This window comes from Oncorhynchus tshawytscha, unplaced genomic scaffold (genome assembly GCF_018296145.1).
Source record: "Oncorhynchus tshawytscha isolate Ot180627B unplaced genomic scaffold, Otsh_v2.0 Un_contig_6016_pilon_pilon, whole genome shotgun sequence".
NCBI lineage: Eukaryota > Metazoa > Chordata > Actinopteri > Salmoniformes > Salmonidae > Oncorhynchus > Oncorhynchus tshawytscha.
The window spans coordinates 27,501-45,000 of NW_024609305.1; the positions used below are offsets into that span (position 1 = coordinate 27,501).

Genomic DNA, 17,500 nt, shown 5'->3' on the forward strand with positions numbered 1-17,500 from the left:
CACACACACACACACACACACACACACACACACACACACACACACACATATGATACACAGCTTGCGCACATGCAATTCCTTTGTCTTCTCCTGAAACACACACGCTGCATACACACTCACAACATTTAACAGGTGGAAATGCACACACACATAAACACACACACACACACACACGCACAGTCTCTGGTCTGTCACACTGTAACACACATACACACACACACACACACACACACACACACACACACACACACATAAACACAACACATACACACACATAAACACACACACACACGCGGTCTTCTAGCCATCATCGATCCACTTTTCATTTTCCATTTGTTTTGTCTTGTCTTCCCACACATGGTTTCAATTCCATCCTACATGTTGTGTATTTAACCCTCTGTTCCCCCCCATGTCCTTGTCCAGAATTGTTTATTACATGTGCACGTTTTTCTGGTTGAGGTTCTTAATAAATCCTACTTGGTCACTGTGACACATGATATCAGATGTCAGCCTTCTCTAAGCATAGGTCTTAGTAAAAATCCACATTAAGAAGGTAGACAGGGGCGGCAGGGTAGCCTGGTGGTTAGAGCGTTGGACTAGTAACCGAAAGGTTGCAAGTTCAAATCCCCGAGCTGACAAGGTACAAATCTGTCGTTCTGCCTCTGAGCAGGCAGTTAACCCACTGTTCCTAGGCCGTCATTGAAAATAAGAATTTGTTCTTAACTGACTTGCCTGGTTAAATAAAGGTAAAATAAAAAAGGTTGATAGCTCTAAAATTCCTAGGTTCTCTCTTATCTCCTTTTTAGGCATCAACGATATCAAAGCCTCATTAAAGGTGTCCAGAAGGAAGACATATTAAATTATATATTATATATATATACATATTAAATTGACATTGATTGTTTGTTCTGTTTTCTCTGATCAATGAGATCTGCATAATTAATCAGCTGGCTAATCGGACAAAAGACCTCAACAATCATTAAACCACGACATCATTCGTTTACCTGACTACAATAGACTTAGGGTGCACACTAAATGAACCCTATTCCCTATATAGTGCCCTATTTTTAGACCAGGGACCTATTCCCAAGGTGACTATAACACAGGAGAGAAGGCTGCTGCTAGCTGCTAGCTCACTAACACTGTAGGTGACTATAACACACCCTCTCTCTGTCTAACCCCTGAACCCTAACCCTCTCTCTGTCTAACCCCTGAACCCTAACCCTCTCTCTGTCTAACCCCTGAACCCTAACCCTCTCTCTGTCTAACCCCTGAACCCTAACCCTCTCTCTGTCTAACCCCTGAACCCTAACCCCTCTCTGTCTAACCTGAACCCTTAACCCTCTCTGTCTAACCCCTGAACCCTAACCCCCTCTGAACCCCAACCCCAACCCTCTCTCTGACTAACCCTAACCCCTACTCTACTCTGTCTAACACCTGAACCCTGAAACCTAACATCTATTTTACTCTGTCTAACCTCTGAACCCTAACCTCTACTCTACTCTGTCTAACCCCTCATGTGGATAAGAAGTTGAAGTTATACCACAAGTTCAGCATCAGCTAAGATTTGAAACCATTCAGATCCTGTAATCTGATAAATTCCCCTCAGCAAGTCAACCAGAATAATGATCTTAAATCGTAAAACAAAGGCCTTATTATTAGTGATGTGCACTTCGTCAACGAGCTTTTAGAACTACTCTTTTAAACGACTCCAGAGTCATGATTCATTTTACCGACTCCAGACTCATGATTCGTTTTTCTGACTCCAGAGTCATGATTCATTTTAACGACTCCAGAGTCATGATTCGTTTTTACAGACTCCAGAGTCATGATTTGTTTTTTTACTGACTCCAGAGTCAAGATTCGTTTTTTTCGAGTGGCTCGTTCATTTTAGTCGTTTGTTTGACCTGACGGCAGCAATGAATTCTTCAGCAGCAGGATTAATACGCGCTCCTCCAGCTCAGAGACTCCAGAGACTCAGACACTCCAGAGACTCAGAGACTCCAGAGACTCCAGAGACTACAGAGACTACAGAGACTCAGACACTCCAGAGACTCAGAGACTCCAGAGACTCCAGAGACTCAGACACTCCAGAGACTCCAGAGAATCAGACACTCCAGAGACTCCAGAGAATCAGAGACAGAGACTCCAGAGACTCAGACACTCCAGAGACTCAGACACTCCAGAGACTCCAGAGACTCAAACACTCCAGAGACTCCAGAGACTCAGACACTCCAGAGACTCCAGAGACTCCAGAGACTCAGAGACTCCAGAGACTCCAGAGACTCCAGAGACTCCAGAGACTCCAGAGACTCCAGAGACTCAGAGACTCCAGAGACTCAGAGACACTCCAGAGACTCAGAGACAGAGACTCCAGAGACTCAGAGACACTCCAGAGACTCAGACACTCCAGAGACCAGAGACTCAGACACTCCTCCAGAGACTCCAGAGACTCCAGAGACTCCAGAGACTCAGAGACTCCAGAGACTCCAGAGACTCAGACACTCCAGAGACTCCAGAGACTCCAGAGACTCAGAGACTCAGAGAATCAGACTCCAGAGACCAGAGAGACTCCAGAGACTCCAGAGACTCCAGAGACTCAGAGACTCAGAGACGCAGACACTCCAGAGACTCAGACACTCCAGAGACTCCAGAGACTCAGACACTCCAGAGACTCAGAGACTCAGAGACTCAGAGACTCAGAGACGTGCTCCGACCACCAACAGTCTGTCATGAGGGGAAATACATCCTGCTGCAGGCAGCATAGAGAAGAAAAAGATGTTTACAACTGATCATTGATCGCATGGCGCAAAAAAACAAATGCAATTAATGGATTATTGAATGTTATGATGGACACAGCTTGTGTGTAGAACCAAAACATACACAGCCTCTGCTCAACACACTCAAACTCGAATCGTTGGGTGGAGCAGTGGTCTCAGGCACTGCATCTCAGTGCAAAAGGCATCACTACAGTCCCTGGTTCAATTCCAGGCTGTATCACAACCGGCCGTGTTTGGGTGTGCCATAGGGAGGCGCACAATTGGCCCAGTATCGTCCGGGTTTGGCCGGGGTAGGCCGTCATTGTAAATAACTATTTTTTCATAACTGACTTGCCTAGTTTAAATCAATAATAATGTAATACCGCAGTTGGCGAAGGTCCTAATCACACTGGCGGCCGTCAAGCATTCCGCCAAGAGTCGTTCACAACGAGACTTCGTTTCAAAGGTATCAATACAGAATCGTATTTGTGTGCCTTGCAATCACAAACGCACAATGTTTGGAGCACATCTTGTGTGTGACCTCTCAGTCATGAAAGACAGCTCCAATAAGCCCCCTGTGGTGAACGAGAGGCTTGCAGAGGCATGATTCTGTCCAGGTTATAGATTATCGTTCGCTGGCAGGAGGGCATTACTGTGCTCTGGGAATTACTGAAACAAATTCATCTTTTTTTCTGAACGAGTTGAACAGATCCGAGTCAGTAGCTTCCATCACTTCTTAATGAGAGTTGGTCTATTGTTTCTCAGGACAAGTAATAACATGCCTCCCTCCACCTAAACCCCTCCCTCTCCCTCTAGGCCCCTCCCAAACCCCTCCCTCTCCACCCAAACCCCTCCCCCTCTCAACCTAAACCCCTCCCTCTCCACATAAACCACTCCCCCTCTCCACCTAAACCCCTCCCACCCCTTCTAAACCCCCCCTCCCTCTCCCTCTATGCCCCTCCTACCCCTTCTAAACCCTTCCTCCCTCTCCACCTAAACCCCTCCCACCCCTTCTAAACCCCTCCCTCTCCACATAAACCCCTCCCACTCCACCTAAACCCCTCCTACCCCTTCTAAACCCCTCCCTCTCCACCTAAACCCCTCCTACCCCTTCTAAACCCCTCCCTCTCCCTCTATGCCCCTCCTACCCCTTCCAAACACCTCCCTCTCTGTCTAGGCCCCTCCTACCCCTTCTAAACCCCTCCCTCTCCACCTAAACCTCTCCTACCCCTTCCAAACCACTCCCTCTCCCTCTAGGCCCCTCCCTCTCCTACCCCTTCCAAACCCCTCCCTCCCCATCTAGGCCCCTCCCTCTCACCCAGGAGACGGTCTGTATGCATCGTACTATCTTCAGCAGCAATTTGCCGAAGCAGCCTGGTGGGAAGGCGGAAGCAGAGTGCTGTATGCAGAGACATAGCAGGTAGGCAGGGGCTAACTTGTGGTCGTCTCCGCCCGGCTCGATCAGAGACATGATCCTGCTCACCAGGGCGTCCTCGTGGGCCTGACGGAATTAAACGATTCAGTTCAGTTAAACTCAAATGAATAAACATTGGGGCAACTATTCCTGGACTTCCAAAGTGACATCACAGGATAAATACATTCACTGATTCCTCTACAACAACCTATATTTACCTGTTCAAAGTCGAGCTGTAGGCGTCTCTTCTGGTTCTGTCCCGCCAAGATCGTCGTTACGACGCCTGTCCCCCCCGCCCCCCCGCCTTGGGGTTTCACCAGGTGTGGTTTGAAACTGCGCCTGGCGGGGGGGCCGGTTTGGGAGGACAACGCCCCCCTGTCCTTTAACAACGAGCCACACGTCTTACAGATCCCTCCCCCCTCCGTCCCACCCTCCGTCTCCACCCCCCCTCCCCCAGCCTCGTACAGCTGCCCCAGGGTTCGGAGGCGTGCCAGCGTCTGGGCGGGGAGGGGTTTGGCACCGGTTGGGTCCTTATACAGGAAGATGTAGTGGGCTCCGAACGACAGAAGGTCGCCGTGGCGGAGCTGGGTGGATTGCTCGCACCGGGAGAAGTTGACCAGGACCGTCGCGTGAGGGATGGGCTCCACGGCAACGCAGGAGCGGTCGTCCCCGGTGACGGTGACGGCGGCGGCTGCTGAGGGGTTGTTGTTGTTGTTGGGGGTGCTGCCATGGCGACGGGGGTAGGGACCCGGTGGAGGCGACAGTGGAGTGGCAGGATGTCAGGAGAGGACAGGCAGATGTTTGGACGGGCTGACGGGGTCTCCTGACCCACAGTGTGCTCTCCTGACCCAGTCCAGTGTGCTGCTCTCTGTTCAACAGGTACACCAGGCAGTCCTGGAATATATAGCACAATATATACACAGTGTTCTGCTCTCTGTTCAACAGGTACACCAGGCAGTCCTGGAATATATAGCACAATATATACACAGTGTTCTGCTCTCTGTTCAACAGGTACACCAGGCAGTCCTGAAATATATAGCACAATATATATTATATATACTGTATATAACACAATATATACTACATATACTGTATATAACACAATATATATTACATATACTGTATATAACATTATATACTACATATACTGTATATAACACAATATATATTACATATACTGTATATAACATTATATACTACATATACTGTATATAACACAATATATATTCCATATACTGTAAATATAACAATATATATTACACATACTGTAAATATAACAATATATACACTGTGTGCTGCTCTCTGTTCAACAGGAATATATAACACAATATATAAACTGTTCTGTCTCTGTTCCACAGGTACACTTTCACATCCTGGAATATAACACAATATATAGTGTTCTGCTCTCTGTTACATATACTGAAATATATAACACAATATATATTACATATACTGTATATAACACAATATATATTACATATACTGTATATAACACAATATATATTACATATACTGTATATAACACAATATATATTACATAAACTGTATATAACACAATATATATTATATATACTGTATATAACACAATATATAACATAATATATATTATATATACTGTATATAACACAATATATATTATATATACTGTAAATATAACACAATATATATTACATATACTGTATATAAACAGTATAAACTGCCTGTAGAAGGTCCACAGCCCCTTGAACACTTTCACATTCTGCCATATAACACAATATATATTACATATACTGTATATAACACAATATATATTACATATACTGTATATAACACAATATATATTACATATACTGTATATAACACAATATATATTACATATACTGTATATAAACAGTATAAACTGCCTGTAGAAGGTCCACAGCCCCTTGAACACTTTCACATTCTGCCATATAACACAATATATATTACATATACTGTATATAACACAATATATATTACATATACTGTATATAACACAATATATATTACATATAGTGTATATAACACAATATATATTACATATACTGTATATAAACAGTATAAACTGCCTGTAGAAGGTCCACAGTCCCTTGAACACTTTCACCTTCTGCCATAACATGACACCTAAAAAGGTGCTGCAGACCGACTCCACAACTTCAAAGTGAAAGAAAGTTCCCGAAAAGAAAACACAACTGAAATATCAGTCAGGGTAGTGTAGTTGGGCTGTATCACCGCCTGGTACGGCAACTGCACCGCCCGCAACCACAGGGCTCTCCAGAGGGTAGTGTAGTTGGGCTGTATCACCGCCTGGTACGGCAACTGCACCGCCCGCAACCACAGGGCTCTCCAGAGGGTAGTGTAGTTGGGCTGTATCACCGCCTGGTACGGCAACTGCACCGCCCGCAACCACAGGGCTCTCCAGAGGGTAGTGTAGTTGGGCTGTATCACCGCCTGGTACGGCAACTGCACCGCCCGCAACCACAGGGCTCTCCAGAGGGTAGTGTAGTTGGGCTGTATCACCGCCTGGTACGGCAACTGCACCGCCCGCAACCACAGGGCTCTCCAGAGGGTAGTGTAGTTGGGCTGTATCACCGCCTGGTACGGCAACTGCACCGTATACCACAGGCAAGTTGGGCCACCGCCTGGGGCAGACTGCACCTCCAGAGGGCTCTCCAGAGGGTAGTGTAGTTGGGCTGTATCACCGCCTGGTACGGCAACTGCACCGCCCGCAACCACAGGGCTCTCCAGAGGGTAGTGTAGTTGGGCTGTATCACCGCCTGGTACGGCAACTGCACCGCCCGCAACCACAGGGCTCTCCAGAGGGCGGTGCGTTCTGCCCAACGCATCATCAGGGGGCAAACTACCTGCCCCTCCAGGACACCAACAACACCCGATGTCACAGGAAGGCCATAAAGATCATCAAGGACAACAACCACCCGAGCCACTGCCTGTTCACCCCGCTATCATCCAGAAGGCGAGGTCAGTACAGGTGCATCAAAGCTGGGACCAAGAGACTGAAAAACAGCTTCTATCTCAAGGCCATCAGACTGAAAAACAGCTTCTATCTCAAGGCCATCAGACAGTTAAACAGCCATCACTAACTCAGAGAGACTGAAAAACAGCTTCTATCTCAAGGCCATCAGACTGTTAAACAGCCATCACTAGCACATTAGAGGCTGCTGCCCTATATACACAGACTTGAAATCACTGGCCACTTTAATAATAATGTTGACATATTTTGCATTACTCATTACATATGTATATTCTGTATCTGGTCCTATTCTACTGTATCTAGTCAATGCCGCTCTGACATCGCTCATCCCAAATATTTATATATTTTTAATTCCCTTCCTTTAAGTTTAGATTGTGTGTATTGTTAGATATTACTTCACTGTTGGAGCTGGAAACACAAGAATTTCACTACACCCGCAATAACATCTGCTGAACACGTGTATGTGACAAATAACATCTGCTGAACACCTGTATGTGACAAATAACTTCTATCTGAACACCAGACTGACAAATAACATCTTCTGAACACCTGTATGTGACAAATAACATCTGCTGAACACCTGTATGTGACAGTCTATCTAAGGCCATCTGCTGAACACCTGTAGTGACAAATAGCTTCTATCTGAACATCAGACTGTGACAAAGCCAACATCTGCTGAACACCTGTAGTGACAAATAACATCTGCTGAACACCTGTATGTGACTGTCCTACACCTATGTGAAAACAACAGCCACCATCACTAGCCACATTAGAGACTGAACACCTATGTAGGTGACTGTTAAATAACATCTGCTGAACACCTGTATGACTTGACAATCATAACACTGACACATTTTGCATTGTATGTGACAAATAACATCTGCTGAACACCTGTATGTGACAAATAACATCTGCTGAACACCTGTATGTGACAAATAACATCTGCTGAACACCTGTATGTGACAAATAACATCTGCTGAACACCTGTATGTGACAAATAACACTGAACACCTGTATGTGACAAATAACATCTGCTGAACACGTGTATGTGACAAATAACATCTGCTGAACACCTGTATGTGACAAATAACATCTGCTGAACACCTGTATGTGACAAATAACATCTGCTGAACACCTGTATGTGACAAATAACATCTGCTGAACACCTGTATGTGACAAATAACATCTGCTGAACACGTGTATGTGACAAATAACATCTGCTGAACACCTGTATGTGACAAATAACATGTGATTAGATTTTAGTACCTGTCTGTCTGTCTATATCATCTATCCCAGCATGCATCAGTCAGGTAGTGTAGTTGGTACCTGTCTGTCTGTCTATATCATATATCCCAACATGCATCAGTCAGGTAGTGTAGTTGGTACCTGTCTGTCTGTCTCATATATCCCAGCATGCATCAGTCAGTTAGTAGAGTTGGTACCTGTCTGTCTGTATCATATATCCCAGCATGCATCAGTCAGGTAGTGTAGTTGGTACCTGTCTGTCTGTATCCCTGCAGCAGCAACAGGTCAGGGGACTGGTAGAGGGAATGTCTCACCCCTCCTGCTCCTCCCCCTCTCCCTCCTTCCTCCTGGTATCCCCCTTGACTCCCCCAGTCCTCAGAGGTAGCAGGGTGGAGTAGTAACCTGTCTGTCTGCACCCCCAACTGATTAGTACAGGGGATGCATCGGTTTTAATTAGTATGATAATATATATACAAATGTAATAATATTTAACAAATCTAAATCAGACACATTCCATAATTACATTCAATATAATAACAATATATAACAATATATATATATATATATAGGCTTTGATTGATATAATAACAATATATAACACAATATATATATATATAGGCTTTGATTGATATAATAACAATATATAAACAATATATATATATATAGGCTTTGATTGATATAATAACAATATATACACAATATATATATATATAGGCTTTGATTGATATAATAACAATATATACAAAGGCTTTGATTAATATAATAACAATATAATATAAATATATAGGCTTTGATTAATATAATAACAATATATAACAACATATAATATATATATATATATATATATATATATATAGGCTTTGATTGATATAATAACAATATATAACACAATATATATATATATAGGCTTTGATTGATATAATAACAATATATAACACAATATATATATATATATATATATATATATATATATATAGGCTTTGATTGATATAATAATAATATATAACAATATATAATATACAATATATATATATATATATATAGGCTTTGATTGATATAATAACAATATATAACACAATATATATATATATATATATATATATATATATATATATATATATAGGCTTTGATTGATATAATAACAATATATAACAATATATATATATACATATATATATATATATATATATAGGCTTTGATTAATATAATAACAATATATAACACAATATATATATATATAGGCTTTGATTAATATAATAACAATATATAACACAATATATATATATAGGCTTTGATTAATATAATAACAATATATAACACAATATATATATGACAATAAAATAGGCTTTGATTAATATAATAATAGTAATATAATAATATTTAAGCCTCAGACAGTCATTAATAGCAATACTCCAATGAATTAGTTGGACAATGTTTTAATAATTATAATGGATGTAATTAACATAATATAACCCAACATGTACAGCTCCTGGAATAGAGCCAGCTAGCTGGATAGTTATATAATATAACCCAACATGTACAGCTCCTGGAATAGAGCCAGCTAGCTATAGTTAATATAATATAACCCAACATGTACAGCTCCTGGAATAGAGCCAGCTAGCTGGATAGTTATATAATATAACCCAACATGTACAGCTCCTGGAATAGAGCCAGCTAGCTGGATAGTTATATAATATAACCCAACATGTACAGCTCCTGGAATAGAGCCAGCTAGCTGGATAGTTATATAATATAACCCAACATGTACAGCTCCTGGAATAGAGCCAGCTAGCTGGATAGTTATATAATATAACCCAACATGTACAGCTCCTGGAATAGAGCCAGCTAGCTGGATAGTTAGTAGTAATAGTAGTGTACCTGGTTGAGACTGGTCTCACTGAGGGAGCCGCAGAAGGTGGTCCCAGGTCGAGGTAGTGTCAGAGTTCCATTAGTAGTGGTAGTAATAGTAGTAATAGTAGTGTACCTGGTTGAGACTGGTCTCACTGAGGGAGCGGCAGAAGGTGGTCCCAGGTCGAGGTAGTGTCAGAGTTCCATTAGTAGTGGTAGTAATAGTAGTAATAGTAGTGTACCTGGTTGAGACTGGTCTCACTGAGGGAACGGCAGAAGGTGGTCCCAGGTCGAGGTAGTGTCAGAGTTCCATTAGTAGTGGTAGTAATAGTAGTAATAGTAGTGTACCTGGTTGAGACTGGTCTCACTGAGGGAACGGCAGAAGGTGGTCCCAGGTCGAGGTAGTGTCAGAGTTCCATTAGTAGTGGTAGTAATAGTAGTAATAGTAGTGTACCTGGTTGAGACTGGTCTCACTGAGGGAGCCGCAGAAGGTGGTCCCAGGTCGAGGTAGTGTCAGAGTCCCATTAGTAGTGGTAGTAATAGTAGTAATAGTAGTGTACCTGGTTGAGACTGGTCTCACTGAGGGAACGGCAGAAGGTGGTCCCAGGTCGAGGTAGTGTCAGAGTTCCATTAGTAGTGGTAGTAATAGTAGTAATAGTAGTGTACCTGGTTGAGACTGGTCTCACTGAGGGAACGGCAGAAGGTGGTCCCAGGTCGAGGTAGTGTCAGAGTCCCTTTAGTTCTGTTCCTAGTCCTAGCCTGGGCGAGATATCCCTTTAGTAGTGAACCAGGTTGAATCTGTAACAGACTGGAAGAATCAGATGAATAAGCTGAATCGGGTGAATCTGGGAATCAGGTGAATCAGGTGTAACAGACTGGAAGAATCAGATGAATAAGCTGAATCAGGTGATAAACCAGGTGAATGAATCAGGTGAATCAGGTGAATCAGGTGTAACAGACTGGAAGAATCAGATGAATAAGCTGAATCAGGTGAATCAGCTGAATCGGGTGAATCAGGTGAATCAGGTGTAACAAACAGACTAGAAGAATCAGATAAACCTGAGCTGAATCAGGTGAACAGGTGAATCAGGTGAATCAGGTGAATCAGGTGAATCAGGTGTAACAGACTGGAAGAATCAGATGAATAAGCTGAATCAGGTGAATCAGCTGAATCGGGTGAATCAGGTGAATCAGGTGTAACAAACAGACTAGAAGAATCAGATAAACCTGATGAATCATGCGATTCGAGCGAAGTGAGTGAGTACATGGACATGCATCAACATCCACACAGAGCGACCCATAGCAACCACATAACACAGAGCGACCCATAGCAACCACATAACACAGAGCGACCCATAGCAACCACATAACACAGAGCGACCCATAGCAACCACATAACACGGAGACAAGACCCATAGCAACCACATAACACGGAGACAAGACAGCAACCATAACACAGAGCAGGACCACATAACATAACACAGAGACAAGACCCACAGCAACCACATAACACGGAGACAAGACCCATAGCAACCACATAACACGGAGACAAGACCCACAGCAACCATATAACACAGAGACAAGACCCACAGCAACCACATAACAGAGACAAGACCCACAGCAACCACATAACACGGAGACAAGACCCACAGCAACCATATAACACAGAGACAAGACCCACAGCAACCACATAACACAGAGACAAGACCCACAGCAACCACATAACACAGAGACAAGAGACAAGACCATAACACAGAGCATAGCAACCACATAACACGGAGACAAGACCCACAGCAACCACATAACACAGAGACAAGACCCACAGCAACCACATAACACGGAGACAAGAACCACAGCAACCACATAACACAGAGACAAGACCCACAGCAACCACAGAGACAAGACCCACAGCAACCACATAACACAGAGACAAGACCCATAGCAACCACATAACACAGAGACAAGACCCACAGCAACCACATAACACGGAGACAAGACCCACAGCAACCACATAACAGAGACAAGACCCATAGCAACCACATAACACAGAGACAAGAACAACAGCAACCACATAACACAGAGACAAGACCCATAGCAACCACATAACACGGAGACAAGACCCACAGCAACCACATAACACAGAGACAAGACTCATAGCAACCACAGAGGCCAGACCCACAGCAACCACATAACACAGAGACAAGACCCACAGCAACCACATAACAGAGACAAGACACACAGCAACCACATAACATGGAGACAAGACCCACAGCAACCACATAACAGAGACAAGACCCACAGCAACCACATAACACGGAGACAAGACCCACAGAAACCACATAACACAGAGACAAGACCCATAGCAACCACATAACACAGAGACAAGACACACAGCAACCACATAACACAGAGACAAGACCCATAGCAACCACATAGCATGGAGACAAGACCCACAGCAACCACATAACACAGAGACAAGACACATAACACAGAGACAAGACCCATAGCAACCACATAACACGGAGACAAGACCCACAGCAACCACATAACACAGAGACAAGACCCACAGCAACCACATAACAGAGACAAGACCCACAGCAACCACATAAGACAGAGACAAGACCCATAGCAACCACATAACACAGAGACAAGACCCATAGCAACCACATAACACAGAGACAAGACCCACAGCAACCACATAACACAGAGACAAGACCCACAGCAACCACATAACACAGAGACAAGACCCATAGCAACCACATAACACAGAGACAAGACCCACAGCAACCACATAACACGGAGACAGAATCTATGTCAGATGGCCACTGTAGATGGATGTCCTATATACACTGAGCTGTAGAATGTGGTCCTGTAGAATGTGGTCCTGAGCTGTAGAATGTAGTGATGTTGTGGATGGGTTGACAGGGTTTAGGTGAAGGGGAGGCAGAGGCGGAGGGAGGGGGGCGGATGGGGAGGGTGACGGGGGGGTTCTCGAGCCGTTCCAGATGGTCTCCGTGGGTGATGACAGACAGACAGCCAGGTGACAGGTGACAGACACCCTACCTGTGGCCACGCCCACCTTTAGAGCCAGGGGTGTTGGGCTGTACCACCCGGCCACGCCCACCTTTAGAGCCAGGGGTGTTGGGCTGTACCACCCGGCCGGAACGCAGAGGGGAGGAGATGATTCTACCTAGGCCAGACCGGACCATTAGGGCTGCGAGGAAGGGGGGTGTTTTGGGTCCTACGGAAGGACAGGGCAGAGAGGGGTGTCTCAGAAACACCCCCCAGACACTACACATACATGGTACAGTCTGGCATGCACATGCTAAGAACACGCTAAGGAGAACACGGGTTTGGTTCGTTAGAAAAACACACTAAGGGTCTGTGGTGCTGGCGTGTGGGTGTGTGTGAGTGAACACGATAAGCATAGTGCATTCCCCCTTTAAGTAGTAAGGTTTGGCAACATAGTTTGGTGAGCACCTTCCTTAGCTTTCTAGCCTTACTTAGCTTTCTGGCCCTACTTAGCTTTCTGGCACTACTTAGCTTTCTGGCACTACTTAGCTTTCTAGCAGCTTTCACCTTAGCTTTCTAGCCGTACTTAGCTTTCTAGCCCTAATTAGCTTTCTGGTCCTACTTAGCTTTCCAGCCCTACTTAGCTTTCCAGCCCTACTTAGCTTTCCAGGCCTACTTAGCTTTCCGGTCCTACTTAGCTTTCTGGCCCTACTTAGCTTTCCGGTCCTACTTAGCTTTCTAGCCCTACTTAGCTTTCCAGCCCTACTTAGCTTTCCAGCCCTACTTAGCTTTCTAGCCGTACTTAGCTTTCTGGCCCTACTTAGCTTTCTAGCCCTACTTAGCTTTCTAGCCATACTTAGCTTTCTAGCCCTACTTAGCTTTCTAGCCTTACTTAGCTTTCTAGCCTTACTTAGCTTTCTAGCCTTACTTAGCTTTCTGGCCTTACTTAGCTTTCTAGCCTTACTTAGCTTTCTAGCCCTACTTAGCTTTCTAGCCCTACTTAGCTTTCTGGCCCTACTTAGCTTTCTAGCCCTACTTAGCTTTCTAGCCCTACTTAGCTTTCTAGCCCTACTTAGCTTTCTAGCCCTACTTAGCTTTCTAGCCCTACTTAGCTTTCTGGCCTTACTTAGCTTTCTAGCCCTACTTAGCTTTCAGGCCTTTCTAGCCTACTTAGCTTTCTGGCCCTACTTAGCTTTCCGGTCCTACTTAGCTTTCTAGCCTTACTTAGCTTTCCAGCCCTACTTAGCTTTCCGGCCCTACTTAGCTTTCCGGTCCTACTTAGCTTTCCGGTTCTACTTAGCTTTCCGGCTCTACTTAGCTTTCCAGCCCTACTTAGCTTTCCAGCCCTACTTAGCTTTCTAGCCATACTTAGCTTTCCGGTCCTACTTAGCTTTCCAGCCCTACTTAGCTTTCTAGCCATACTTAGCTTTCCGGCCCTACTTAGCTTTCCTAGCCATACTTAGCTTATTAGCCCTACTTAGCTTTCTAGCCATACTTAGCTTATTAGCCCTACTTAGCTTTCTAGCCTTTACTTAGCTTTCTCTCGGACTTGGACTCAAATGTTAGAGATTTGGGACTCGACTTGGACTGGAAGTTTAGTGACTTGACTAGATCACTGGTATACACACACCCTGCTAGCCAGCACCCAGAGCCGAGTCAGTATACAGTATTTCCATGAACACTGTAACAGAGAGAGGAGGGATAGGATGGGCGTGGAGGAGTGTGTTAGTGCTATGATGACTGAACTGTTACTGCTGTGTGTTCGGGAAGGATCTATCTGTGTATTAAATCCATGTAAAAGTCACTGATCAAACGTACGCTGCCACATTGCTCACGTCAATCCTCTAACACTGATGTATCCTAGACTTACTAGACAGACGGGTCACTAGTCTCTCCAGACAGACGGGTCACTAGTCTCTCCAGACAGATGGGTCACTAGTCTCTCCAGACAGACGGGTCACTAGTCTCTCCAGACAGACGGGTCACTAGTCTCTCCAGACAGATGGGTCACTAGTCTCTCCAGTCTCTCCAGACAGATGGGTCACTAGTCTCTCCAGTTTCTCCAGACAGACAGGTCACTAGTCTCTCCAGTCTCTCCAGACAGATGGGTCACTAGTCTCTCCAGACAGACGGGTCACTAGTCTCTCTAGACAGATGGGTCACTAGTCTCTCCAGACAGACGGGTCACTAGTCTCTCCAGACAGACTGGTCACTAGTCTCTCCAGACAGATGGGTCACTAGTCTCTCCAGACAGATGGGTCACTAGTCTCTCCAGAGAGATGGGTCACTAGTCTCTCCAGACAGACTGGTCAGTAGTCTCTCCAGTCTCTCCAGACAGATGGGTCACTAGTCTCTCCAGTCTCTCCAGACAGACTGGTCACTAGTCTCTCCAGACAGATGGGTCACTTGTCTCTCCAGCCAGATGGGTCACTAGTCTCTCCAGACAGATGGGTCACTATTCTCTCCAGACAGATGGGTCACTATTCTCTCCAGACAGATGGGTCACTAGTCTCTCCAGACAGACTGGTCACTAGTCTCTCTAGACAGATGGGTCACTAGTCTCTCCAGACAGATGGGTCACTAGTCTCCAGACAGATGGGTCACAGTCTCTCCAGACAGATGGGTCACTAGTCTCTCCAGACAGATGGGTCACTAGTCTCTCCAGACAGACGGGTCACTAGTCTCTCCAGACAGATGGGTCACTAGTCTCTCCAGACAGATGGGTCACTAGTCTCTCCAGACAGACGGGTCACTAGTCTCTCCAGTCTCTCCAGACAGATGGGTCACTAGTCTCTCCAGACAGATGGGTCACTAGTCTCTCCAGACAGATGGGTCACTAGTCTCTCCAGTCAGATGAGTCACTAGTCTCTCCAGACAGACGGGTCACTAGTCTCTCCAGTCTCTCCAGACAGATGGGTCACTAGTCTCTCCAGACAGATGGGTCACTAGTCTCTCCAGGTCACTAGTCTCTCCAGACAGACGGGTCACTAGTCTCTCCAGTCTCTCCAGACAGATGGGTCACTAGTCTCTCCAGACAGAGTCTCTCCAGACAGACGGGTCACTCGTCTCTCCAGTCTCTCCAGACAGATGGGTCACTAGTCTCTCCAGACAGACGGGTCACTAGTCTCTCCAGACAGACTGGTCACTAGTCTCTCCCAGACAGTCTCTCCAGGGTCACTAGTCTCTCCAGACAGATGGGTCACTACGGGTCACTAGTCTCTCCAGACAGACGGGTCACTAGTCTCTCCAGACACATGGGTCACTAGTCTCCCCAGACAGACGGGTCACTAGTCTCTCCAGACAGACGGGTCACTAGTCTCTCCAGACAGACGGGTCACTAGTCTCTCCAGACAGACGGGTCACTAGTCTCTCCAGACAGATGGGTCACTAGTCTCTCCAGACAGATGGGTCACTAGTCTCTCCAGACAGATGGGTCACTAGTCTCTCCAGACAGATGGGTCACTAGTATCTCCAAACAGACGGGTCACTAGTCTCTCCAGACAGATGGGTCACTAGTCTCTCCAGAGAGATGGGTCACTAGTCTCTCCAGACAGACTGGGCACTAGTCTCTCCAGTCTTTCTAGACAGATGGGTCACTAGTCTCTCCAGACAGACGGGTCACTAGTCTCTCTAGACAGACTGGTCACTAGTCTCTCCAGACAGACTGGTCACTAGTCTCTCCAGTCTCTCCAGACAGACGTGTCACTAGTCTCTCCAGACAGACGGGTCACTAGTCTCTCCAGACAGACGGGTCACTAGTCTCTCCAGTCTCTCCAGACAGATGGGTCACTAGTCTCTCCAGACAGATGGGTCACTAGTCTCTCCAGTCAGATGAGTCACTAGTCTCTCCAGTCAGATGAGTCACTAGTCTCTCCAGACAGACGGGTCACTAGTCTCTCCAGTCTCTCCAGACAGATGGGTCACTAGTCTCTCCAGACAGATGGGTCACTAGTCTCTCCAGACAGATGGGGCACTAGTCTCTCTAGACAGACGGGTTGCTTCCGGCAGTGTGCCAATGCTCCAGTTTAACAATTCTGTACAAGTTGCGCATCAGTTGGGACAGAAAGGAAGAGTTGGAAATGCGAAGCAAGTCACCAGTAATGTCACTGCCGTATCAGCTTGTTGCCATAGTTAAACATGAGCACAATTCCCACCAGCATTTTCGGCCCTGCCTACACAAATGTGTGATTTGTTGTGAAACTTGTCTGTTTGAAGAGAACCTTCCCCGGAGCA

The 17,500-nt window shown here is 45.3% G+C and overlaps 1 protein-coding gene across 1 annotated transcript in view; it reads right to left on the bottom strand.

The window, feature by feature from the left end:
• The window catches only part of LOC121844560 (ras-associating and dilute domain-containing protein-like), a 39,644-nt gene that overhangs the window by 19,123 nt on the left and 3,021 nt on the right, over positions 1–17,500 (bottom strand). The window contains exons 4-7 of the mRNA XM_042314800.1: positions 13,335–13,496; positions 4,912–5,067; positions 4,392–4,852; positions 4,078–4,260 (exon numbers count right to left, since the gene is read on the bottom strand). Of these exons, the coding sequence (XP_042170734.1) occupies positions 4,078–4,260; positions 4,392–4,852; positions 4,912–5,067; positions 13,335–13,496 (962 nt within the window). The remainder of the gene's footprint in view (positions 1–4,077; positions 4,261–4,391; positions 4,853–4,911; positions 5,068–13,334; positions 13,497–17,500) is intronic.